The sequence below is a fragment of the Leptodactylus fuscus genome, chromosome 1, assembly GCF_031893055.1.
Source record: "Leptodactylus fuscus isolate aLepFus1 chromosome 1, aLepFus1.hap2, whole genome shotgun sequence".
In the NCBI taxonomy this organism is placed as follows: domain Eukaryota; kingdom Metazoa; phylum Chordata; class Amphibia; order Anura; family Leptodactylidae; genus Leptodactylus; species Leptodactylus fuscus.
Window position 1 is genome coordinate 65,905,911 of NC_134265.1, and position 27,828 is coordinate 65,933,738.

General features: G+C 40.4%; 1 protein-coding gene across 3 annotated transcripts in view; it reads right to left on the reverse strand.

Moving 5' to 3' along the window:
- MCTP1 (multiple C2 and transmembrane domain containing 1) overlaps positions 1 to 27,828 on the reverse strand; it is a 625,729-nt gene that overhangs the window by 564,135 nt on the left and 33,766 nt on the right. Inside the window, exon 1 of one of the 3 annotated variants that reach the window (XM_075271861.1) lies at positions 5,137 to 5,457. The exons of the other annotated variants lie outside the window; for them this stretch is intronic. Coding sequence (XP_075127962.1) covers positions 5,137 to 5,217 — 81 coding nt within the window. The 5' untranslated portion in view covers positions 5,218 to 5,457. Of the gene's footprint in view, positions 1 to 5,136; positions 5,458 to 27,828 lie in introns of those variants that run through there. 3 annotated transcript variants of the gene reach the window in all.

A 27,828-nucleotide genomic window follows, 5' to 3' on the forward strand; every position in this document is an offset into this window, starting at 1 on the left:
ACTAATTTCTAATGAGGCAGCAGCACGCACAGTGGTAGTCAAGCAGCTAGGTCTGCTGGGAATGGCAGTACGCCAGCGAGCACAGAGCACCAACTTTACAAGACCACAGACCATCTAAACACCAGGGAGTGGAGGAAAGATCAGAAATGGTGGAAGGTAAGTGTGTGGAGCACTGGGAAGATATGTTATCTCTTCTAGGAGTTTGTGGTTTTACATATATTGTCTTGCACACACCTTCTGTCTATTTAAATAGTAGTGGATGAAGTACCTATATGATGTCAGAAAATATGCAGAAACATGGGCCATACCACCTTTCCATTTGAGGCAAAGGATGTAATGGGATCAAACTACATAATCTGACGAATTGTAAGCTCTCATGGTTAGGGCCTTCTGTACCTGCCTATTTATTTGGAAGTAAAAGGGTTTTCTGGGCTGGAGGTCAACTTTGATACTGATGACCTCTTCTGAGGATAGGTCATCAGTAGCAATCCGGTGGGGGTCCAAGACCAGACTCTTACTGATCTGCTGTTCCTGGCAGCCTCTCAAACAATAACTTATCTTAAAGGCATTGGTTTATGCTATCTCCTCTATGATACTTCCCCTTTACGGTTTCCTAGATAACAAATATTTATCTGTTTATGACAAAAAGCATAAAAAATGTTTCATTAAATTTATTGTTTTGTTATTTCTGATGCACCATAAAGCAGCTAAATAAATCGGTCTCTAGTGTACGAGAATTTATGAACAGGACAGTAACATAAATCACTACAAAGCGTGAACATTAAAATAAAACAGAAGATTGTAACTAATTCAGTTTATTCTGATTAAGTAAATGCAAATTTTAATTATATTTAATGGTGCAAAACAGAAAAAATAATACCAGCATAATAGCTTACATTTTAATAATGGGGATGACACATAATGGTTTGTATTAGATTAAGTTTATCATCAGCAAATCATCATAACAACTGCTGGGACTCTGCCAGAACTATGGACATACAAGATATTATTAAAGATGCAATCACCAGCCTTTAGTCGAAAATTATTGGTAGTCTCATGCAGTCAATAAGACCTCATGCAGACAGCGCTGCTGTTTGCGGAAGGATTACAGTGATCCCTGCAGCTCCATAATACCAACCATAGGCACTAGTAGTGTATCGCGATTGTGCTTGGCAGCAGTGATTCTTGGAAAGAACATCTCCATAGTATCAGTGGAGCAGTCTACAATATTATCTATAATTATTCATGACAAAATACTTAGTATGTTCCAATATGTGATAGCATAAAGAGGTGCCATAGTATAAAGTGTGTATAGTAGGTGCTGTATTATGGCTCTGGACAACATCGTGATTATTTGTCAAGAAACCATGTTGGGTTTAGACAGGATACTTGAGGAGTTCCTTGGGACTATGATACTCATCACCTAACCTTAGGATGGGTCATCGATATTAGATCTGGGGGGGGGGGGTCTGACACTCACACAGATCAGCTGATTGAAGGGGCTGCAGCATTTGGACAAGTGCTGTGGCCTCTTCACTACTTACCAAGCACAGTGCCTTATATTGCATAGTGGCTCTGCTTGATAGTAGAGCTCAGCCCCATGCATGCTGAGCTGCTGCGTGGTCATGAGGTTGGTGGTGCAATTTCACTGACCTGATAAAACAGGTGTAGGGAATAGAGATGAGCAAACACTGTTCGGATCAGCCGATCCAAACAGCACACGCCCATAGAAATGAATGGAAGCACCTGTGACGCCTGCCGGCCGCCGGCAAAGTCAGCGTCACAGGTGCTTCCATTCATTTCTATGGGTGCGTGCTGTTCGGATCGGCTGATCCGAACAGTGTTCGCTCATCTCTAGTAGGGAACCTTCATCCCTCCAGCTGCTGTGAAACTACAACTCCCAACATGCTCCATTCACTTCCATGGAAGTTCCAAGAACAGCAGAACAAGTATGCATGATAGGTGTTGTAGTTTTGCAACAGCTGGAGAGCCGTACGTTCCCTACCCCTGTGATAAAAGGAAGTGGAGCCCTACCAGTGAAGTCCTGCAAGCCATTTATATAGCTAACACTAATAGTAAAGATATCTGGCTTCAGTCATATTTTTGTAGGGAGAACCGAAAAATGGACATCCCAATGGGTATGGATTCGTCATGTGATAACCACAAATGGATCTTGATGGAACCCACTGACTATAATGGATCAGTTGGGTTTTCATTATAGGATGTGTCAATTTTCCATATGATCAAGGACTGCTAATGGCCAAAAAAAAGTACAAACTTCAAAATAAAGTTGAAATACTGGGAATGAAAAGTCTCTTTCAGCATTATGTCTGAAACATTAAATGCTTGCCCTGTAAGACCTGATTCACACAAGAATCAGATCAGAATACTACACGCTGTTCTTTTTTTTTTTCACAGGGACCAATGGTCTGTGTTAAAAACAGACCTGTAAGCAAAATGAATGACAGCAAGCAGGGATCTAGAAAACTGTAAGCAATTGATATGGAAAGTTTATTGAGAAATGTAACCACTTTTTTTGTACAAAAATAATATTTGTATAGTCTCTCTGCTGTGTGACTCATCAGCCTCTCTGCTCTCACACACACAGCAGACAGTGCTCGCTGAGACTTCTGGTGCTACCTGGAGGCTAATTAGCATATGAATTAAAACAGGCTCATCCAAAAACTACTGAGGAGATTTACATACAAAAGGTACGTGTGAAAGTCTTTCTAAAGGCTATGCAAGTATGTGCTTAGTTAAAAATGGCTTTTCCCAATGGTAGAGCCCTTTTTTAAGATTAAATCCCTAGGTTAAGTTTAGGGTTAAGTCCCCAAGGTTAAGGTTAAGTAGTAGGCAGCAGCAAAAAAGCAATGCAGAAAATAAGGCAGTGGAAACACATAATGCCCCTCATGACAGTACTTGTCCATAGACGAGTACTGAGGGGGGGCGTTCTTTACAGTTTAGTGTCATCTCTGGGCGGTAAGGAATGCCCCCTCTGACAGCACAGGGCTATGGATGAGTACTGTCAAGGGAGTAGCCTTCCTCACAGCCCAGCTAGACGGTCAGGAACGCCTTCTGCACTAGCTTTCACAGATTCTTCATGCAATACAATGTATGGAGGGATCCGTGAAAATGGACAAATAAAGGACATGACCTATATTTTGAAAAATTGGGGCCGGCCTGATACAATGCTCAGCCTGAAGAACAGCGCTCACCCAGAAGATGACAGAAATTTCTTTAATAACAAATGGAACATCACAACGCGTTTCGGACATATGGTAGTCCTTCCTCAAGTGCACAGTCACTTGCCTAGATGGCTCCAAACAGACCTATATTTTGACAGACTGTAACAACAGTCCATCCGAATAATGATAATGTGAATAGCCCCCATTCATTGACATTGAATGTAGTGCTGCCTTGTGACATCCATTAAAAAAGTGAACGTCACATTGTTGTGTAAATGTAGCCTAAGCCATGTGGAATTATACACAAGGTGTGTATTTTTACGAATGCGTACATGGAGCTGTGAGCAAAACTCAGCACAGGTCCTTATGGACCTTTTGTCCATTTTGCAGTCCATGTTTAGTGACCTCAATTGGGGCCGCAGAGGTACGGGCAGCGCATACGATCATGTGCAAGTCATCTAAGTACAAGCTGTATAAATAGATGATATTAATAAATTTTCCGGTGAATTTGCAGGTGAAAGATCTATAGCATATAACAGTACCAGCGCAATAAATAAGATTTTCATATGTTTCACATATTTCATGTGGATTCTGACAGTGCTTTTCACCTTATACAATGCATAGGCAAAATCTGCAGTAAAAATCCAGGAGCCAAAGAAGTGGTTTTCACTAGAATTTACTGTCAATTCAGTGGCTAATCCATTCTGGATTTTTCTGTTGTGGTTTAGAAATATAACCATGAAATTTCAGTAAACTCGACGTCAGGAGGCCGCTCTCCAGAAATGGGACTGCCCTGTAAATGACTATAGCATCTTTATTTTCATGTTGTCTGTATTCGATTTATTTGCATGCAAGCTCAAATCTCATATATAGAAGAGGATCATTTGCATTCAGTCATTTTTCCTGTCTTTACATATCAAATTCAGAGCACAACAAAGAGAATATTTTAAGGTGTTTTTTTTTTTTTCCTGAAATATCGGAAATAAAAAAAATCAGTGCAGTATAACTTATATAAAGAGAGGGCTTTTATGACTTTTTGTGAGCCCAGTGACAATGCGCTGCATATCATGTGTCGCCCAGGCTTATGGATAAAAATGAATGGGTTAAACATGACCACTGAAGTGTAAATAAGGGCTAATAGGACCATTCATGAATTGATTTAGGTCAGGGGTGGTGAGAGATGTGTAATGGACTTTCACTGATGTATAGATTTCCAATAATTTAAAGTAACAGGATGCAATATATACTAGACAGGATCAAACACAGTATTTAATATTCTGCAATTCACATATGCCAAATCTGACTCAATGCTCTAAATGTATGTATGACGCTGGGATTAATGCTGTATGTTCATGCAATAATACACTCAAACAAAGATCATATCTACCTGCTGCATAGATCTCAATCATTGCATTGCTTCTGAATGGGAAACCTTGTACTTGCATGACATGTGCTAGCTATTTTTGGGATAAATGAGGCGTCCAAATGCTAATGTAAATATATCAAATGACACGACCTTCCCATCGCGTATAAAACCACAGGCACTTGTGACAGGTTCAGTAGTACAAGCAACTAATACCTGAAATAAACTTGACAGTGTGACTTTATATGTGTTTGTGTGTGTGTATGTTTGTGTGTGTGTGTATATATATATATATATATATGGTGTACATATAAATATAAACTACACTATATATATATATATATATATATATATATACACACACACACACATACTATCACACTAATATACTATATGATATATTATAAATAGTAAGACTTCATAGTCTTCGTCCATAATAAATAAAATAGTCAACATATATGAAGTTTGCAGGGTTAGATGATTCATGGTCTTCTGGGTATATATACATTGTCACCTTCACAATTCTATACAAAGGTGTCCCAGCTACAAGCTATAGATCACATATGCAATGATAAAAACATCCCTTACCATGACATGAAGAGAAGCAATAAGCCCTGGGACAGCTTCAAGATAACTTGTTATGGTGCAATTCCTTTGGAATACTGCCATGTACAATAAGCGTCAGGGTCCAGGAAGATCTCACACAACTGCCAGACTGAGAAGTGATGTTCAGTGATAATCTAGAAGAACCACAGGGACATAGAGGTGTGGTCCTGTTCTAAATGGCATTTCCATGTGGACAGCACTTTCCTTAAGAAGTGATGGGGTAAGTGTTTCTTTGTCAAGTACATTTGAGTCAAGTACAGAACTAGAAACATGTTCATTCACTGCAGAACTGTTTATTGGAAGAACTACTTATACAGTGGGGAAAATAAGTTCCCACCTGCAAAGAATGGAGAGGTCTGTAATTTTTATCATAGGTACACTTCAACTGTGAGAGACTGAATCTAAAAAACCAATCCAGAAATTCACATTGTATGATTTTTAAGTAATTAATGTGCATTTTATTGCATGTAATAAGTATTTGATACAATAGAAAAACAGAATTTAAAGGGATTATATCAATAGAATACCCCTTTTAAACTAAATACATGTAGGAATAGCCTTAAGAAAGGCTATTCTTCTCTTACCTTTATTATTCTATTCCGTATCGCGTTCCTGAGGAATTTCCTCTTTCTTCCTTATGCAAATAAGTTTTCTTGCAGCACTGGAGGCGTCCCCAGTGCTGCATGAAAACTCTCCAGTGATGCCTCTGTCTTATTCTCCACCTCCTGCCTCTTATCTCGCGCTCCTCTTCTCTTCTTCAAAAAGCGCTGACTACGCATGTCCTTCAGCCATTTTTCCTGTGACCGAAAGGGAGCAGCCATAGGAAAATGGTCGATGGACACGTGCAGTTGGCACTTTTTGCAAAAGGAGAAGAGGAGCGCGAGATAAGTGGCAGGAGGTGGAGAAGAAGACAGAGGTGTCACTGGAGAGTTTTCAAGCAGCACTGGGGACGCCCCCACTGCTGCGAGAAAACTCACATAAGGAAGAAAGAAGATCTTTCTCAGGAATGGCGACATGGATCAGAATAATAAAGGTAAGAGAAGAATAGCCTTTCTTAAGGCTATTCCTACTTGTATTTAGTTTTAAAAGGGTATTCTAATGACAGCAGGGATTTTGGCCCACTCCTCCATATAGATTTATCCAGATCTTTCAGGTTTCGAAAATCTTTGGAGACAGCTAAAATTCAATGTAGCCCTGAAACCTGAAAGATCTACAAAAGATCTGTATGGAAGATTGGGTTTCCGTTTTTTGGGTCCGCAAGCAATCCCAAAGAATGGAAACCTTAATGCAGGTGTAAATTACATGATGTCACAGAAATGTTGGCATTTTCCGTATAGGTATAATAGAAGTAAAAAGGCTGCAGATGAAACCTCTGCGGATTTTCAGTGAAAAGTGATGTAGGAAAACCACAATGCTTTTTCGCAACTGTTTTTCCTGCAGCACTTTTTGGCTGAGGCCTGCTATGTGGGCCTCAGCCTAAAGAAGGTTTTCAGGATATTGATGACCTACCCTAATATCAAAATGGCAGAGGTCTGACATGGTGAATTTGAAATGTAAAATACTAAGCCTGTAAGAAAATGTGAAATGTGACAACGCGTTTTCTTCCAATTTCACTCCGCTCTGATTTTTTTTTTCCAGCTTCCCAATACATTGCACAGAATACTAAATGGTGCTATTATGAAGTAAAATATGTCCTATGAGCCCCATATGACTCAACAGAAAATAAAAAGGTATGTTTTTTGGCTTTTGAAAGGCAAGAGGAGAGAGGCCCTTATGCACTAAAAATAATAATGGCTCCAACAGGAAAAGTTTAATGTTTACATTGCTTCTTCTACATACATAGACATGATCTACTTAATAGCAGGAGTAATGTAGCTTTGTGCTGTTCATTTGAGAATGGGACGAAGCTGCAATAACCTTCACTACTGCTACTATATACTGTATAGATGGCGCTCATATAGACGGAGAAATGTAAATGCTGAAGAGGTTGCAGAGGCCACACAACATATGCAGCCCCTGTAAACTGTTGACTGGAGGAGGTACCAAGAGTAAGACCCCGCCAGATCTAATACTGATGGCCTATTGTAAACTACCAATAATCAGATATTGGAAAACCCTGTGTGGCCACATAGTGTGCCACAGCCAAAAAGCGATGTGAACGAAACTACAACGGAATTGCATTGTGATTTTTCCTGCAGAGCCTTTCACAAAAAGTCTGCAGAGTTTTCCTCTGCGGACTTTCTGCCTTAATTATACCTGTATGGCAGTGGCGTAACTACTGCCATAGCAGCGGAGGCAGCTGCCACAGGGCCCGGGACATTGGGGGCCCGGTGACAGCCGCTACCGCTGCTATCATTATACTCGGGGGTCTTTTCGGACCCCTGAATATAATGATTGGTGGACCGGGAGAGGTAAGAAACATAAAAAACATGTTACTTACCTCTCCACGATCCTGCCAGGCCTCCTTCCTGACGTCTCTGACGTCACATGAACCCGGCCTGCGTCCCGGGTCATGTGACGTCCGACATCATTGAACATGGACCGCAGCGCAGAAGGCACCGTAGAAAACCGCGTAGGAGCCGGGGACAGGAAAGTAACAGCAATTTTTTTATGTTTTTATTCCCCCGGGTCTCCGATTATTATACTCTGGGGTCTGAAAAGACCCCAGAGTATAATAATTGTTTATGGTTGTCCACAGTGGGACATAATACTGTGTGCAGGGGCCACTATGGGGGATAATACTGTGTGTAGGGGCCACTAACAGACATAATACGGTGTGCAGGGGCCACTATGGGGACATAATGCTGTGTGCAGGGGCCACCATGGGGTATAATACTGTGTTAAGGGGCCACTATGGGGCCTACGCGCAGAAATGCGTAGGAGGGGGTCGGTCGAGGTCTTTGATGTCGGTCGGGGGGGGGCATGTCAAAAAGTGTGCCACGGGGCCCCGCCATTCCTAGTTACGCCACTGCTGTACGGAAAACGCCAGTGTTTCTGTAGATATAATTGACATGCTGCAATTTACAAAAATGCAAGTTTTTTTTAAAACACAGCATGTCCTCTGCAGATATTTTTTTGGCAATGTGTGCACATTGCAGGTACTGTAAAATGCAGAGGTTTTAGACATGGCGTTTATGCTACATGGGACCCTGGCCTTACACTGGATTCCTATCTCTGTCAAGGCCAGAATTGGTTTTGCGTTACGATGATCATCATCAGAACAACACAACCATGCAATACAGTTTACTTCACTGTTTTCTCTAGAGCAGAATCTGCAATGGAGTCTCCTATGCAAATGAGAATACTGCTTATACAAGAACTCAAAATGTATTTGGTGATGCACAGTGCCATCAAAGGGTGAACATTTTGCTACAACTCAGTAGTTTTTGGCAACAGAAAAGCATGTATTATCAGTAATGTGCTGAATTCATAGAGTATTTGGGTTCCATCCAGCTTAGTGACAGAGCGTTTATAACCATCAAGCACAGAAAATTCTTTGAAGTGCAAATGAATGATCTGTTCTATAGTGAAGGTTAACTATCTGTATGTAAATATCCGCGTAAAGACCCCAGGCTAAGATAACTGCTTCAAAATAATGCAGCCTGAACCATGTAAAATAACTGGAGTCAAAGAGTTTTAGCCTGTGGTGGACAATATGGTCAGTAGGTCTAACACGGAGAATGACTGAAAGGCTTATTCTTATTTAGCCAAATTGCTGATGATATGGTAATAACAGCTCCCAAGTCCTGAACCCTAGGATGGGACGTACAGGAACAGGCAAGCAGTTCTCCTCTATGCTGTTCCCATAACTCCCATAGAGGAGAAAGGGAGCTATAAAGAAGCTGCGCAGCACATCAAGCGATGCTGTTTTTATAATTCTGAAGGACCCGGGTGCAATAATATTACAGATTATGGTTACTGAATTTCTGGGCATGAGTTATGGATTCCGGGATTTGTTCTAATTTCCAGATTTGGAGTCAATTGCCTTCTTCTGGGTCAACATTGAAGAACATTAGGCTGAAAGGGAGCAATGGATTTTTTCTTACAAAGTGTTAGAAACTTACTATCTGAAGGAATATATTTAATCTTAGACACTTAAACACCATGACCAACTCAGAGAAATCAGACATCAATTCGTTCTTGGACTAATATATCCAAGACTAACTCAGACTCCTTAACGATACTGTAGCTGTATTGTAGGCAGAGCTCACAACCCTGCTCTAATGGGGATCAATCACTGTAAAAAGCAGCAAAGGAGCAAGATCTGAGGAATACAGAAGATATTCATCACATGCAGATACAGACTGACATATCATTGCAGCACTTCTTATTGAAGGATCACTTTAAATTGTGATACTGTATAGCTGTATTGTGTCACTGTCGCTGCATAGTCGTGAGGCCGCTTCTGTTCTAGTATGTTCTAGAGAAGCGGTGGTGTGATGATTCCCCCACGGGCCAAACTCTATTATGCCTATAAGTTGTACGGTGAGTGCTGTCTTTTCACTCTTCCCAAAATGCAGCCTACACACAATGCAAATTGTCATTTTCTGTCACGCCACTATATTAGTAGTTCTCCCATACCTTGCAGGAGTCCAGTTCTGGGGTTCTATTCTGTGCAGAGTGTCGGTGGGACATTCTTTAGCAGCGAGGTCTGTGTGAGCTTGTTGTGCATCGCCTGTGTGCACAGGAATGCTGCTGTGTTTGTACGGGCCTTGCAACCTGAACGCTGTCAAGACCGTTGCTTGTGTTTGATGGAGCTGCTGTCAGACTACTGTGAAGCATATCTGCACCTGAAAATACCTGAAGTAAAGTTCCTGGTGATACTGTGTACTTTGCATGCTTATTATGGGTAGCTTGATGGCTCAGTGGTTATAATTGTTGCCTTGTAGCGCTGGAGTCGAATCCAGCCAAGGATGACATCTTTATATGTTCTCCCCATGTTTGCATGGGTTTCCTTCCACAATCCAAAGACATACTAATAGGGAATTTAGATTGTGAGTCCTATATGATTGTCGACTGCAGAATATCATGGAGCTAAGTAAATACTTCACACAACAGCTATTAAAGAGGTTGTCCAGGGTAAACTGAAAATTAACCCCTAAACTAAACTCCTTTCCCCCTCCTAACTTCTAATTTACTTCAATTAAAAAAAAGTCTATAATTACCCATATCCATGGAGTGGTCATTTATAATCTGGTGATATTCCATTTCACCACTTCCGAAAAGTAAACGCCACCATTATTCTTCCCCCTCCCCTATCCCCATCAATACTTATCAAACCTTTCTGTGTCTGAAGAACAGCTCCTCCCCCTCTTCCTGTCTTCTAGTAATGGTCAAAATAGGTTAGCTAGGGAGACGGGGTAGGGTGGGAGGGACTATTAATGGGCGGGATCGCCAATCTCTTGACCCACAGGAGGGTGGGAGGTGCTAGGCTAGTGAGAAAGGGAGGGTTTTGTAACAGAGTGTGAGGGGGGGGCTGACTGAGAGGGAACTAGTGTAGCAGCTACACAGGAAGCTGCACAGCAGGAAACTACCACCAAGTAAACAAAGGCAGAGAATACCAGTAGCAACCAGAGACACCCAGAAATCACTCCAAATACTGCTAAAGGTATATGGGTGTACTTATTAACCCATTACTAGCACTAACAAATCTTTCTAAAAAAAGATTTTCTGCCTAGAAAACCCCTTCAATGTTGGTTGTTAACTGACGTTAACTTAAAAAAGTAACGAACACTAACAGACCCCCTTCTGTCTGTGTTCATTCCCATTGATTCTTATGTAAACAACATGGCAGACACTGTCTTCAGTCTTGATTGTTTACTTTTACGAGATAAAAAAGGTTCTGCTTGCAGGACTTTCTCTTCCATCAGTAAAATTAAAAACATGACGGAAGAAAGTTTCTGTCATGTTTATTACATTGGGGTGAACGTATACAGAGTATGAAGAGTGAGAGTGGGCTCTCCTGATACTTGGGTAGCTATCACAGTAACAGGGATATATGGCTGTGAAAGAAATGGCGTGCTGACCAAGGTCTTACCTAAAGGGGGTTCAGAAATCTAAGCCCAGGAGCATCAGGAGACCAAACTCCTCGCTACAATATGTGAAGACGATAAAGTAAGTTGGGGCCAGAAACCTATTTATCATTGGCTCACAGAAGCTTCAAGTTGTGGCTGGTGCTGACCCATTACAATGTCAAATACCAGCTCTCTAACACAGGGTTAATATTGTACTACTCAGTATGTAAGTAGTACTGACATTTTCTCCAGTGACAAAGGCTACAGTATTTTCATTATGACGCCGATTCAGGAGTGAAAAGGTCAGTTTAGACAGTTTTCTGGCCGGCTAGTAATTACAATAAGGGGAGGTGGATGTCACCACAGTACATTGATTTTGCTTTTTGCAGTGATAATCCCCGGTGCAGCGCTCGGCTCAATGACAGATGTAGAATTCTCTCATTATGTTCCAAAACCAAATGCAGAATGGGCTGAGCAGTCTGACAGTACACTCCGATATATTACGGGAGAGCAGGAGAAGTCTGTTGTTTTTATTAAATAAGGAACAGATTTTTTATTTAATACAGGAAATTACTGCAGTACATTAATTCTAGTGGTTCTTACTAAACTAAAGCCAGAACATTCAAGTGCGACTGCATATAAAGGGACTCTGTCGTGTGACAAACCGTTCTTGAATAGGATGCTCTATATGAAACAGCTTAAAGGGAGTCTGTCAGCACCAAAACCATTATGAAACCATCCCCGGTACCTTATAGCACCCAATTACAGCTGTGAGCATAGAGCTATAATTGGTTTGGGCTTTTTGAGTTTTACAAAGAAAAAAATTATTTTTATGTAGATAAGCATAGGGGATTGTTCTGGAGCCGCAGAGCATCACGGCATGATGTTTCTCTGGCTCAATACTGCTCCCAGCAACACTAACATAATCTGAGCTTTAAAACGAACCTGAGTTTTATAACTTGACTTTAAAATAAGACCAAGATCATGTCTGTAACCGCCTAGATTTTGAGATATCGCTGGATAAAGCAATGCTGCATGTACTCACAGATTCACTTTAACCAGTGTGCAGGGAGAGAAGGATTTTATTATTCTCCTTTCCCTGTCAGTTCATATAACCTCAGAGGATGGGTTACCATGGACTTTTACTAACAATACGACTTCTCCATTATCAATCAAAAAGCATACTTGCCATTTAACCCCTTATACACTGCGTGCAGAATTATTAGGCAAATGAGTATCTTGATCACATCATCCTTTTTATACAAGTTGTCCTACCCCAAGCTGTATAGGCTTGAAAGCCAACTACCAATTATGTAAATCAGGTTATTTGCATATCTGTAATGAGGAAGGGTGTGGTCTAATGACATCAACACCCTATATAAGGTGTGCTTAATTATTAGGCAACTTCCTTTGACAAAATTGGTCAGAAGAGAGATTTGACTGACTCTCACAATTTTTGACTTTTCAGATGTCTTGCAGAGGGATGCAGCAGTCTTGAAATTGAAAAACTTTTGAAGCGTGATCACCGAACAATCAAGCTTTTCATGGCAAATAGCGAACAGGGTCGCAAGAAGCATGTTGTTAAAAAAAGGTGCAAAATAACTGCCCATGAATTGAGGAAAATCAAGCGTGAAGCTGTCAAGATGCCATTTGCCACCAGTTTTGCCATATTTCAGAGCTGCACAAGGTGTGCGATAATCAGGGACATGGCAAGGTAAGGAAGGCTGACAAACCTCCACCTTTGAACAAGAAACATAAGATATTTCTTGGCCCAGTCTTGACATTTTATCTTATTTTTCTAAGGTTTTATGGACTGATGAAATGAGAGTGACTCTTGATGGGCCCGAGGCTGGATCAGTAAAGGGCAGAGAGCTCCACTCCGACTCAGACAGCAGCAAGGTGGTGGTGAGGTACTGGTATGGGCTGGTATCATCAAAGATGAACTTGTGGGACCTTTTCGGGTTGATAATGGAGAGAAGGTCAACTCCCAGACCTACTGCCAGCTTTTGTCGTATCGTTCAAGAAAAACATGATTTTCATGCAGGGCAATGCTCCATCACATGCATCCAAATACTCCACAGCGTGGCTGGCCAGTAGAGGTCTAAAAGAAGAAAAAATAATGACATGGCCCACTTGTTCATCTGATCTGAACCCCAGAGAGAACCTGTGGCCCCTCATAAAATGTGAGATCTACAGGGAGGGATAACAGTCCACCTCTCAGAACAGAATCTGGGTGGCCGTGGTGGCTGCTGCACGCAATGGTGATCGGAAACAGATCAAGCAACTGACAGAATCTATGTATGGAAGGCTTGAGAGTGTCATTGTAAAGAAAGGTGGCTATATTTTTCACTGATTTATTTTTGTTTTGTTTTTGAATGTCAGAAATGTTTATTTCTAAATTTTGCGTTGTTATATTGGTTTACCTGGTGAAAATAAACAAGTGAGATGGGTATATATTTGGTTTTTATTAAGTTGCCTAATAATTCTGCACAGTGATAGCTACCTGTACAGATATCCTCCTAAGATAGCCAGATCAAAAAAAAACAAAAAAAAAAACACTCCAACTTCCAAAAATATTAAGCTTTGATATTTATGAGCCTTTTGGGTTGATTGAGAACATAGTTGTTGAACAATAATAAAAAGAATCCTCTGAAATACAACTTGCCTAATAATTCTGTACACGGTGTATCCAGCAGTTAATGCTGACCACGGCACCTAAGTTGTTTCACTATATAAAAATAAAAATAGAAGCCTTTTTTAATTTTAATGTGACTGTTAGGTATTTAAAGGGGGATTCCGATCTGAAGAATGATCGTCTCCAATCGCCTGTCTCATGACCTCTGTGACTGGAGAACTTGTTATGCTGTCAAATTCTCAGAACAACCATAAAAGTGAATGGAGAGAGGTGTGAATGTGTGGCCACTTCTGTCACAGAGGTCATAATACTGGAGCCAGGAAATGCTTGCTGTCAAGATTGTTGAAGGTACCAGAGATTGGACCCCCCGCAGCTTTCAAACACTTATGGCATACATTTTTTAGAAGCAAATACCCCTTCCACCTTTTGCTTTGTAATGGCATATTAGTACTGTATGTTACACTCAGGAAAGGAAGTGCAGCTGTCAATCTCTCTAACAGCGGCGATCAGAGAAACTTCTTGTCTCTGATGTTTAACTCTCCTATTCCATAGTCCTTGCTGACTTCATGACCCAGTGTTCCTATTCCTATATACATGTGTTTGTATTTTTGTCCTCCATATAATGTATAACTCACTGCGAATAGACCCACCTACACACACACTTACTGATGTGTAAGGAAGGCTTCTCAGGATCCGGTATAGTGTTGCTGTAATGAGTGTGGGACTTTTGCCCAGTCCTTGAGAGAACCCAGATGGTTTCTAGCTCAGACTCAGGACAGCTGACGCTCACAGAGTAACCCGATGTGCACCCTACAGGGACTGCAAATTAGATTTATTACAAGACAGAAATATCCCCCATAAACCTATATACTGTGCAGAAGATCTAATATAGTGGTGTTTGATTTTGGCCAGAACTACACCCCAGACAACAAACAGATTTTTGTAGAACTTTAGAATTTTATGATTGTCACACAGAAACAGGAGTTGTGTTTTTAACAAACTTTGGTATACAGTATTAAATGCTTGTATTGTGTGCACAGAGGACTATACACACCTGATCTGCATGTCTCCACTCCTAAGTATTCACACAAGATGAATTTTTACTCAGGTTCCGATCCAAAAAATGGGTAGCCACGACTGAAAGAACTAAGAAACGGCTCGTGAAAAAAACTCCTGAGCAGCTCCCATTGATTTCAATGGGAGCCGTCCTTTTGGTCAGGATTTTGAGGCGGATACAGCTTCAAAATACGGACCAAAAATCTCCAAGTGAACTTACCCTCAGGCAAATTTCAAATCTTATCCATGTGCAGAGTGACCTGTGCTGTGGGTTTTGAGCCCGCAGCAATAGTTGACATGCTGCGGGCAAGTTTCTCCCACAGCATTTAACCTTTGCGATGCAAAAGTTTAAGGCTGTATGTTATCGGCAGAAACTCTTGTAGGTATACCACAGCAAAAAAAAAATCATGTGATTTCGGTAGCAGCAGCATTCAGAGAAACACTTCTCATGGAATTTCCTGTTGAAAATTCAGCAGCATATCTGTGAGGCTCCAGCCTAAAGACAGTCATACACATTAGATTTTCATTAGCTGAAATGGCTGATTTGTCCATTTTCGGCCATAGAGCAGCTAGAAGCACAGATGGATGGTTATTAATGTCTTGTTAATAATGTTCTATTTCTTTTCCATACACTGATGTACAGGTCAGACACTTCTGATCCTAAATTCCTAGTGCATTTTGATTAGTAAATCTGTCACACTGTTCATAGGCCAAAAAATAAATACTAAAACTTAAATCTTTACATATTAAGAAGCCATATTTTTATGCTATATCCTCATCTATTATCATTGTATATTATTTATATTATTATAAACAGGTTACATCTCTCATGAGCTCTATAGTGTCATTCACAGTACAGTACAATCAATCATATTATATTTAGAGACAAGTGAGCCCCCTAGTGGAACATTATTGTATATACTCTTTGGATCTACTGTATGTTTAGTAACCAGAGGATAAAATGCAGAGCACAAACTTTTAAAGTTTATGCTTAAAGGGTTTTTTTTCAGCTGCATTCATATTTTCTTGAAAAGCAATAGAATGGGGTAAAAAAAAAAAAGAATCTACATTCACGTCAGTGATCTGGCACTGCTGTTCCTATCCTTCCAATGATCAGCGCTTTCAGGTGCCCCCTCACAACACACAGGGAATGACTCCTCTGACGATTGGCCACAGCAGTGACCTGCCTGACCCAGTGACTGGCAAAGTGGGATTAAAAATCATGATTATTCCACCATATATTGATTTCTGAACTCTTCCTGAGATAAAACATTAGTATTGTTGTTTCTAAATGAATATGAACTTGTTTTGTTGTTGTTGTTGTTTTTTTACATTATTTGAGGTCTGACAGCACTGCTTTTTTATTATTTTGACAATTTCTTATTTGCTGCAAATAAATACAAAATTTTTAGCTTTGAATTTCGGAGGCAAGTTGTCAGTAGTTTATATAATAAAACAACAATGTACACAATGAATCGAAAAATTAGAGAAACTGAAAATTTTGCAGTGGTCTTTTAATTTTTTCCATAGCTCTACTTTGTTAATCCCTCAACATTATCAAGATATTTGTCTGTTAATGAGAGCACATGGGTGCCAATGAATAATCTGTAATGGGGCTCCTATCTTGTGCCACTTAGCATAGAGGAGTACTTTGTGTGGCAGGGGGACCTTTGGGACTCCCTATAGTTTCTGGGCTGAGTATCGGCTACTTCGTCTGTGCCCTCTATAGCAAGTGAAAGTGCGTGCGCGCGCGCACACACACATACACACACACACACACACACTCCTTAATGCAAATTTAGATGATGTTTTTATTTAGTTTTTTAGTGCCATTCTATACACAGACTGTCTGGTGTTGTAGCACTTTCAAAAGGGTATTCCAGTTTTAATAAGTTATCACCTTTTCAATTGATATGAGATAATTTTTAGATGTGTGGGTCTAACCTCTGAGACCCTCCCTGATCATTAGAAGGGTTTCCTCTACCCATTTTCCACCTTCTACAAGACTAAATGAGATTAAATAGATAGAAGATAGTCAAGTATAACTTTCTGCTGTCTTCTCTTTCACATCTTTGTCATTGTCATTGACTCTGAATGGAGCAGGATGGGACATCCTCAATTGTCACTCCTTTCAGCTTCCTCTGTCTGTAGTCTTGTAGCTGGGGAGAACTGGGAACATAGTACTGGTGTTCTGGCATTTAATTCGGGTTCTGGTGGTCAGCTCCTCGCTGATCTCACAGTTATCACCTATCTATAGGATATATGAGAACCTGTAATAAGTGGAATACATCCACAAGGCTCTCCATACTGCTGCACCTCCCTACATTTCCTCTCTCATCTCTGTCTATTGACAAACCCATGCTCTCCGTTCACTCAATGACCTAAGACTTGCATCCTCTACTATCAGAACCTCCCAAGTCCATATACAAGACTTCTCCTGAGCTGCACCACTTCTCTGGAATGTTCTATCCCAGACAATCAGATTGACTCCCAATTTCTACAGCTTCAATCACAAACTAGACACATCTTTTCAAGTAGACATATCACAATTGCTAATGTAAAACCTTATGCAGTTAGAATCTGTAATTCTAACCCTCCTCTGTTCCCGCTCCCACATTACCCCACACGATATGATGCTGTTTGAGACTAACTTTATATGTCCAGGCACCATCTGCCTCTTACAGGATATGACTGGTGACGGCTCATACAGTTTTATGCTTATGTAATGACAGTCACCTCTATTACAAAATTGTCTGACCACTGTATAAGCAATACCGCCCCTGCTACCTCTTGTGTCACCCCCTCTACCTCATAGATTGTAAGCTCTTGTGAGCAGGGCCCTCAGACCTATTGTGTGAAATGACTATTTCCTTGTAATGTATCTTTTTGTCTGTACTTGAATCCTACACATTGTACAGCGCTGCGGAATATGTTGGCGCTATATAAATAAAATGTATTATTATCTAATGAATGGACCTGGACTGCAATACCAAAATACAATCCATGGACTAGAGTGGCACTGTTCTTAGAAAAAAAAAGTGGACCATAATCTAATATATAATATTAAATTTAGCCATATCCATTCCTGTGCCTTGGTTGTTAGCCAAAAATAAGACAAACCCATAGCTACTGCAGATAAGACAAATCATTCCATATACAAGAAGCAGCCACTGTAATCTGTGGAATTGCTTGCTACAGAGGGGACAGGAGCTTCCAGCTTCCTCGGGGTCATGTACAGCATAGTCCACATGATATAAACCAAAGTTATACATTTAACCAAATTATGATATATTATTCCTCCTCTTATTTAATATAATGTGACAGCGCAATCCCGGGACTGAAAGCTTTTCCACCCCTGATGTAACTTGCATGACTTTCAAGGCCCCTTACAAAAGGCAAATGAGTAATATCTTGTTATTATTATATGTTTTATATTACTTTTCCATCGTCACTCAGTTCTAGTAGGTGGAAACAGCCTTGAAGAAAGAATAACTGTATTACTGTACTATAACTCAACTGAGCACATCTAATGCGTGTGTCACAGATTATACTCACAGGGGAGTATTACTTGTCAAGCAATTGGAGAAACTGATACCTATCCACCTACAGTGTGCGTGAAAGTGCAGGCTAAAAGACATTCACAAGTTATTACTGAACGTAACAGTTTTAGAGCAACTGTAGAGAGTGTGGAAACAACAACGACCCATGTTATCATATAAAGGCACATTCACACAGAGCATTAGGACGCTGTTTAACACTGGAACCAAAGTGCAACAGTTTACTTCTACTTGTAACCAACCTGTCAGCATGAAGCCCTCACTATAATCATGTCACCGTAACTGCGATTGTCAGACCGGCGTAATAAATGCGTTTGTGTATTACTTCTTGAAACCCCTGTGCACAATGGAAAATCTACAATAATAAAAACTGCACAAAATCGGGTGGTATCTGCTGCAGAATTTACCTCATATGTGCTACTTTTTTTGCATAGCACATGGTTACATTTGGTAAAATCTCATCTATGAAAACTACTGTGACTTTTCCAACTACAGTTCAGTGTTGAAACACAGCGATTTTCAGAACCATGGCAATTTTGGAAATTGCAGCATGTCAGTTATACCTACAGAAGCGACGGCAGTTTCGCTATAGATATAATTGAAGCAGAAAGTCCACAGAGGAAACTGTGTTGGAAGAAGAACGGCAATGTGTTGCCACTGCGGCTTTTCCTGCAGCGTGGTTTTTTTTTTTGTTTCTTTTTATTTTGAAGCCTTAGCCTTGACCACATCAGTACCAGTACCAGTTTCCTATATGAATTTTTGAGGGCTAGAACATTTTTTTTCGCATAGGTCATTCAAATTTTTGCATTTTTTTTTTTTCTTATGATTTTTATTTTTGCATGTTTCTCTCTTTCGTTGCATTTTTTGGAGCCAAAATCGAGAAGAATGGCTAAAAAAGGAATGGAAAATATATAGGAAATATTTATACTTCTACTTTAAACGTAGCGGGCCACAGCGCATATTTTTTGCAAGGTGTCGATGGGATTCTCTGACAGCTATACACACAACGATCGGGTAATAAACTGTTCCTGCCTTCTCTACAAGAGTTCAGGCTGTTGTTAAAATTGGCTCCCCAGTTCTGCAGCTGCAAAATTTTGTGCAGCTGCTTAATATGGCCCTTGCAGAGTTAAAAGTGGACCGCGTGGACGTATACAGTCTATGGGGAGTCTGGAACTGGTTATGGACCGGGCCTCATTTTTCAAAACTGACATGTTTCACTTTATATTCCAATAACTTTAAGACACTTTATCTTACCCAAGTAATTTTGAGATTTGTTTTTCGTGACACATTGTATTTAATGTTAGTGTTAAACACTGATCAATATTTTCTGCACTTATTTATAGAAAATTTATAAAAATGTGTAATTTTCAAGATGTGAAATTCTCTGCTTTCAGATAGACAGTTATACCACCTAAGTATGTTAATAAATATTATCTACCATATCTCTGCTTTATTTTAATCGTCCTTTAATTTATTTTGGACATTAGAAGGCTTACAAGTGACACTGCAATTTTCCAGATATACAAGAAAATTTCCCAAACCTGTTTGTTAGGGACCACTGTAGTTCTGAAGGGAATTTTATAAGCCTATATATTCGAAATTAGGGCTGGGCGATTACGACCTAAATGAAAATTGCTATTAATCCGAAATTTTACCTCAATTCCAATTAGTGATATATAATATTTTGTTCATGCCCCTATTACTTGCAAGGTATGCCCAACGGTTTCATTCAGGCTGAACCTACTATTATACTTTGGGGTCTGAAGACATTAATTCATGCCTTACATTATGCACACAAACATCAGGCATTGATGTCAAGAACGCCTTTCAACACAACTTTCTCTCTCCATTCACTACTATGAATTCAAATTACACTGAGACACAACAAAAGTTTATCAGGCATGCGCTCAATATAGGGTAATTGCTCGATTTGCTTCTCTGTGATCTCTATTTTTCTTTTAACTCTGTCCAGAAGGTTTCTACAGAGAAAAACGCATACTGTATGCTTTACTTACCGGTTTAACAAAAGTGATAGATTCAATGTTAATGGGATTGTCTCATAAATTAATATTTTTTTTTTAGATTTCAGTCCAGCAAAGAGCTGGCATTGCTGACCCATAGCAAATATGTTTTATCACCTGGGAAATCCAAGTAAGCAAAAATTTTGCATTACATACCTTCCATGGAAATGAAGGGCAAACAAGTAATGGATGGAGAGGCAGATCAAGAGCCGCAGTTAAAGAGGACCTTTCATCACTTCCAACAAATTATGCTCTTTCCATCATTTATTAGGGTCTTGCAAAGTAAAAAAAAAATCTGTAACCCCACCCCCCCAACATTACTGAGCAATAAATGATATTAGTTTTGGTGATAACTAGGCTTCTATTGTTACATGTTGGTGTCAGAAAAAAAGCAGGCAAGGGGTACCTCCAATGTTTTGGGTTTTTTGTTTTGTTTTTTCTCTGCCCACTCCTCAGGGACAAACCTCCTATGTTTTGGCGCCTGCTATACTATTTCGGTTCTGTGCTGTCAAGTGGGTGGTGTAAGGCAGGCATAGTTTGTGATTCAGAGCTATGACACTGTCCACCTCTGATTGGAGTTCAGAATCACACCCTTTGCCTGCTCCTGCCTGACACCGCCCACCTGACAGTACAGAGCCAAAATAGAACATCAGGAACCAAAACTAACTGCTCTGATTACTCAGGAATGGTGAGGATGAAAAAAATTCTAACTGTGCTGGAATCAGTGGAGCATTGCCCATTAACAGATGCTAAGAACTAGAGCAGTGGTTCTTAACCAGGGTTCGATCGAACCCTAGGCCATATGCACAGTTCATTTTGTGTACCAGTAAAAAAAACGTATACCTATGTCTTGAATTTAAAAAAAAATCATAATTTGATTTATCACTAAAGAAGGGTTCGGTGAATGTGCATATGAAACAGGTGGGTTCGGTACCTCAAACAAGGTTAATAACCACTGAACTAGAGTCTGTGAAGGTGGTGAAAGATCCTGTATAATATGTCTTGCTAATATGTCTAATAATTCTATCATAGAGAAGCAGGGGAACGCAGCTGCCATAATCCAGTGCATATGATTATGATTACGATTATGACACAGCCCCTGTACCAGAGTTCCTCTGTCCTACAGAAATCCTAAAGGTACTTAGAACTTTTTCTAACACCCATAAAAAGTAAGACATACTAAAAATCATCAAATATTTCTTTAAAGGAGAAACAATTAAATAATATGTTCACGTCCTGTTAAAAGTCTTACAATAAATCTGCACGAACAAACATTGCTCCTAGTAGTTTTACACTCAAGTCATCACTTGGACGCTACAAATACAACAATCGTATATTACTGCCAGTAAGATTGTTTTTATGGCATTAATAAAAGAATATGATTTCCATATCTTGATCAGAGTATAAACAAATGGCAGCCATAATGTCGTACCATTTTCCATTATTCAGGCTATCAATCCTTCTGTCTACTATTGTGCTTCCTAAATAACTGATCATTTTAATGCACGGTTCGGAGGCAATGTATACCAGGCTACTGCCATAAACAAACTTGCAAGGTCAGGTTTTGCAGACATATTGCAGTTCTAAATCATTGTGAGGAGTGAGACGCCTTTCAGGCAAGCAATTAATTTAGGGCTTGTGAAGTAAACTAGTAAAACAACATAAAACCACTTTCATAAACCATGTCATCCTGATCAGATCACTTCCTAGGCATATTTCTCTTGTTTTCTGATGACTGACCATATAAATGTGACACCTAAGCCTTTTTAGCTAAACCTGGATTTGTATTTCTTGTTGCTTACTCAACTTTTTGTGACAAACCTCTTCATAACTAGCCCTAAGGCCTTAAAAATGCCCCAGTAAATATTTTCCTACATAATGCAAAATAAACTATTTAAAGAGTTTTTTCCACCAAAGCATGTTATAATGTGCACATCAGTGGGGGTCCAACCACTCAGACCCCCCATTGACCAGGAGAACCGAGTGGTGGTCAGGCAGCGTCCTGTGCTTCATTCATGTCAGTGGTAGTGCTGAAGCTACTTCAAGTATCTCCGGCAGTCCCATTAAAAGGAATGTATTGGTGCGCGTTCTGCCCAATCACCGACCCATTCTCTTCAACAGTGGGGGTCTGAGCAATCAACCCCCCATTGCCTGCAAGTTATCCCCTATCCTATGACAATGACGCACATCAGCAGTGGAAAAAGGCCCATAAGTGACAGAGATAGAAGGTCTATACGCTGGTTACTAATGGGTTAGAGGAGGTCTGTCATCAGAACTCAACATATCAACCCAGCTCAGATGTGTCAAAGGGGTTGTCCAGGCTAAAATGTTTTTTTTTTAATTAGGTGGGGGGGGGGGTAAAAAAAAACAAAAAACAAAAAAACCTAGTCACCTGTCCCCAGTGCTCCATTGCCTCCCAGTGCAGTCTGGATCTTTCAGCTCCATTATTTTCATCTAGCCGAAGTCCCGACCGCATGTGACCGCTGAGGCCAATCAGCAGTCTAAGGAAGGGATCCAGAGGCATCAAAGCCGGCAAAGACTTCCGCAAAAGTAGACAACTAAGCAGCAGGACCAGACTGAATTGTGAGAACGCCAGGGCACCGGGGACAGGTATGTATTTTTTTTGTTTTGTTTTTTTTTTATTTATTTTTAGCTTGGACAACCTCTTTAAGGTCACATGAATCAAACAGTGATTTCCCCTTGCCAAGATATTGCTGTTTTGCTCAGTATGCTGTTGTGGTAGAAATTCATTAATAGGACACTTTTTTTCCACAAAATCATAGTGTGATAAGACAGGGTTAATGTCTTACTGATCAATCTACAGGTATTTCTTGTTGCACGTCTATAGGATAAATACTGATCACTCTGTAGTTCTGTATCTTATTCTATACTTCTGTATACTATTCTGTACTGATCAGTAGCATTTCTCCAAATTCCTGTATCATAAATGGTCATGTTATATAGTGACTCCCCTCCTTCAAAAGTACTATAAAACTATTTGCCTATTGTCTTGGTTAGTCTCAGCATGGATCATGAAATAGATGCCATGCACCTTTGGAAGTCATCGAACGATGGGTATATATTAGAGATGACCGAACACTAAAATGTTCGAGGTTCGAAATTCGATTCGAACAGCCGCTCACTGTTCGAGCGTTCGAACGGGTTTCGAACCCCATTATAGTCTATGGGGAACATATACTCGTTAAGGGGGAAACCCAAATCCGTGTCTGGAGGGTCACCAAGTCCACTATGACACCCCAGGAAATGATACCAACACCCTGGAATGACACTGGGACAGCAGGGGAAGCATGTCTGGGGGCATAAAAGTCACTTTATTTCATGGAAATCCCTGTCAGCTTGCGATTTTCGCAAGCTAACTTTTCCCCATAGGAATGCATTGGACAGCGCTGATTGGCCAGAGTACGGAATTCGACCAATCAGCGCTGGCTCTGCTGGAGGAGGCGGAGTCTAAGATCGCTCCACACCATTCTCCATTCAGGTCCGACCTTAGACTCCGCCTCCTCCGGCAGAGCCAGCGCTGATTGGCCGAAGGCTGGCCAATGCACACTCAGCTCTGCTATATCAGATGGGCTGACCGGCACATCAGATGTAGCAGAGCCGAGTGTGCACACTTGGCTCTGCTACATCAGATGTAGCAGAGCCGAGTGTGCACACTCAGCTCTGCTATATCAGATGGGCTGACCGGCACATCTGATATAGCAGAGCCGAGTGTGCACATCTGATGTAGCAGAGCCGAGTGTGCACACTCGGCTCTGCTACATCTGATGTGCACACTCGGCTCTGCTATATCAGATGGGCTGACCGGCACATCAGATGTAGCAGAGCCGAGTGTGCACACTCGGCTCTGCTACATCTGATGTGCCGGTCAGCCCATCTTATATAGCAGAGCTGAGTGTGCATTGGCCAGCCTTCGGCCAATCAGCGCTGGCTCTGCCAGAGGAGGCGGAGTCTAAGGTCGGACCTGAATGGAGACTGGTGTGGAGCGATCTTAGACTCCGCCTCCTCTAGCAGAGCCAGCACTGATTGGCCAAAGGCTGGCCAAGGCATTCCTATGCGAATGCAGAGACTTAGCAGTGCTGGGCCAGTTCTGCTCAACTACACAGCTACATCTGATGTAGCAGAGCCGAGTGTGCACACTCGGCTCTGCTGCATCAGATGTAGCAGTGTAGTTGAGCAGAACTGGCTCAGCACTGCTAAATCTCTGCATTCGCATAGGAATGCATTGGCCAGCCTTCGGCCAATCAGCACTGGCTCTGCCGGAGGAGGCGGAGTCTAAGGTCGGACCTGAATGGAGACTGGTGTGGAGCGATCTTAGACTCCGCCTCCTCCAGCAGAGCCAGCGCTGATTGGTCGAGTTCCGTACTCTGGCCAATCAGCGCTGTCCAATGCATTCCTATTGGAAAAAGTTTATGTCACAAAAATCACAATTACACACCCGATAGAGCCCCAAAAAGTTATTTTTAATAACATTCCTACCTAAATAAAGGTTATCCCTAGCTATCCCTGCCTGTACAGCTATCCCTGTCTCTTAGTCACAAAGTTCACATTCTCATATGACCCGGATTTGAAATCCACTATTCGTCTAAAATGGAGGTCACCTGATTTCGGCAGCCAATGACTTTTTCCGATTTTTTTTTCGATGCCTCCAGTGTCGTAGTTCCTGTCCCACCTCCCCTGCGCTGTTATTGGTGCAAAAAAGCGCCAGGGAAGGTGGGAGGGGAATCGAATTTTTTTGGAGTTTGCCATGTGATGTTCGATTCGAATCGAACACATCGAACAGCCTGATATCCGATCGAACATGTGTTCGATAGAACACTGTTCGCTCATCTCTAGTATATATCAGTGCAAGATATATAAATGGAGCTTCCCACCCAGTGAGCTATTACATCATTTGTAACCACAACTAAGTAATATCTAATTTCATGAATTAAATACTTATTTTAATATATTCTGCTAAAATTATAGTCAATCTTTGACCATCTTTGAATTAATCTGCTTAAAAAAAAACAAAACCTCTTTGCCTACAGTCCCAAAACTAGGGATTCCACCTTATTGTCTGTAAGCTTTGAAATCTTTAAGTAGCCTTTGGGGCTAAAGGAAAACATCTGGCCGAACAAGACAACAGACACACAGACCTTATACAACGTGTGCAAAGTCTTTCATCTTGATTTCACAGCAATTATTTAGTTTAGAATATCAAACCTTACAATTCAGCTAGGTTCCGTCCCATGGGAATAATGCTTTTAAGAGTTATTTCCAACCAGATTTGTCAAACCATATTAGAAATGCATACATTAAATATATATTACTTACGTGTGGAATACTCTGACCAAGGCACAAGAGCTTTGGCTCACATTACACTATGAGCAGAAATAGACAACAGATGGACAACAGAATATGCAGAGGAAGGCGAGCCATGTAAAATTAAATAATGGTCAGCATAGTAAATGGATAAAGTTTAACCCTTAATGCTCTTCAAAATATCAATACAAAAGACCTCTGACACAACAAGGGCATTGGAGCAATGACAACACCTCATTACTTCAAAGAGCTTATTTCCATATTAACAAAAACTGCAATAACTGGGCAACAGAGGAATTGAATCACAAGGAGAAAACACTGTTTGATTGCGGTGCCCCTAAACTTTCTTCTTGCGGAGATGGATTGATATGCTGGACTCTGCTGACAGACTCCCTTTAAGCACAGAGGCACAGCACAGTACACAAATAGAACGCTTTTCTGGCCACAATCCTCTGTGTACATCTGTGAGCCATTCTTTTGTACATTTCTTTTATATGAATCCTGAACATAACCCTACCCCAGGCAGGAGTCTTATGCAGAGCACTGCCATCCAAGAAGCAAGATGACATGTAGGCAACAACTTTGGCCTACTGCAAGGGGTCAGCACTGTGGAATACAGTCAGTGCTTTTCTACCATAAGGTGTACAGCGCTGATTCTTAATGTGACCATATTCACTGCTAGGCGAGGTTTACATGGTATAGAATTACAGTAGGCAAATTTGCTGTGAAAATGAAAATCATTTGCAGAAGAAACCTATCTTTTTTGTTATACAGACTGGCATGCTGACCCATGTAATGACTGTAATGGGACATGCTGGGGCCACAATAAACTTCCTGTGGATTTTACAATCTGCGGAGTATTCAAAGTTTTGTGTAAAATGTTTCTAGTTTATATGGATGGAATATAAAATAACGTATCAACATAGATTGCTGGTGATAAGATGGAGGATTCTGTCCAGGTTCAGAATATATGCCTATATCATGAGGGAATCCTCAGTATGTGAACATGGGCTTGTGAACAGCAACATACAAACCTGGACTGTCCATACAAATAAACTGAACTGTAACCTAACAACTATATTACTATGTGCAGTCCTATATTTATCCAGATTATACATGTAGTATCTTGGAGATTAGAAATAATGTTGCTGATATCAATATTTGTATTGCTTACAATAACTATACTGAGAGCACATCTTTAGAAGTATATCTCTGTGGGCATATGCAAGACAAGCAATTGCTCTTATCTCTATTAGTGATGCTCATTTCACTCTCATGTCCTCACAAAACATCAATCTGTACTAAACTGCTCCCATCCGCATTAGATGACACTTGAGAGAAGACCTGAATTACAGAAACTGGCAAGATTACAGGACAAATATAAAAAAAGAATTAAAATGCAGCATTTTCATTAGTAAAATATAATAGAAAAACAATTATAACTCACCGTATTGTTAGCTCAATATACTGTTATAATATAACAGCAATAAAAATAAGACTCATACGTAAAAAATGATAGCACACACATAATAAAACATCCACACAACCCATAAGAATAAACTGCGGTGACTCAAATGTAGATGGACAGATATATGACTAGCTGAGAAGTGAAAAACAACTGCAATATTCTATCTTACAAATGGTTCACACTACCGTTGGATTCCATTCTGAAGGTGTCCATTTAAAAAAAAAAAAAAAAAAAGACACCTGTCATAACGGACACAAATGGACAGTAACTGATCGCTAAGCCAGAAGGTTACATACACTGTATAAAGAGACATGTTTTTCTCACTATCTGACATGAAATCAGAATAAACCTTTCCCGATTTAGGTAAATTTAGAATTACCAACAAAATTTATATTTGCCAAATGCCAGAATAATGAGAGAGAGAGAATTTTTTAAGGCATTTTTATTACTTTCTGCAAAGTCAAATGTTTACATACATTTCATTAATATTTGGTACCAATGCACCTAAACTGTATGACTTGAGTCAAACGTTTGGGATATCCTTCCACAAGCTTCTCACAATAGTTGGTAGGAATTTGGGCCCAGACTTTAATGGTGTCTG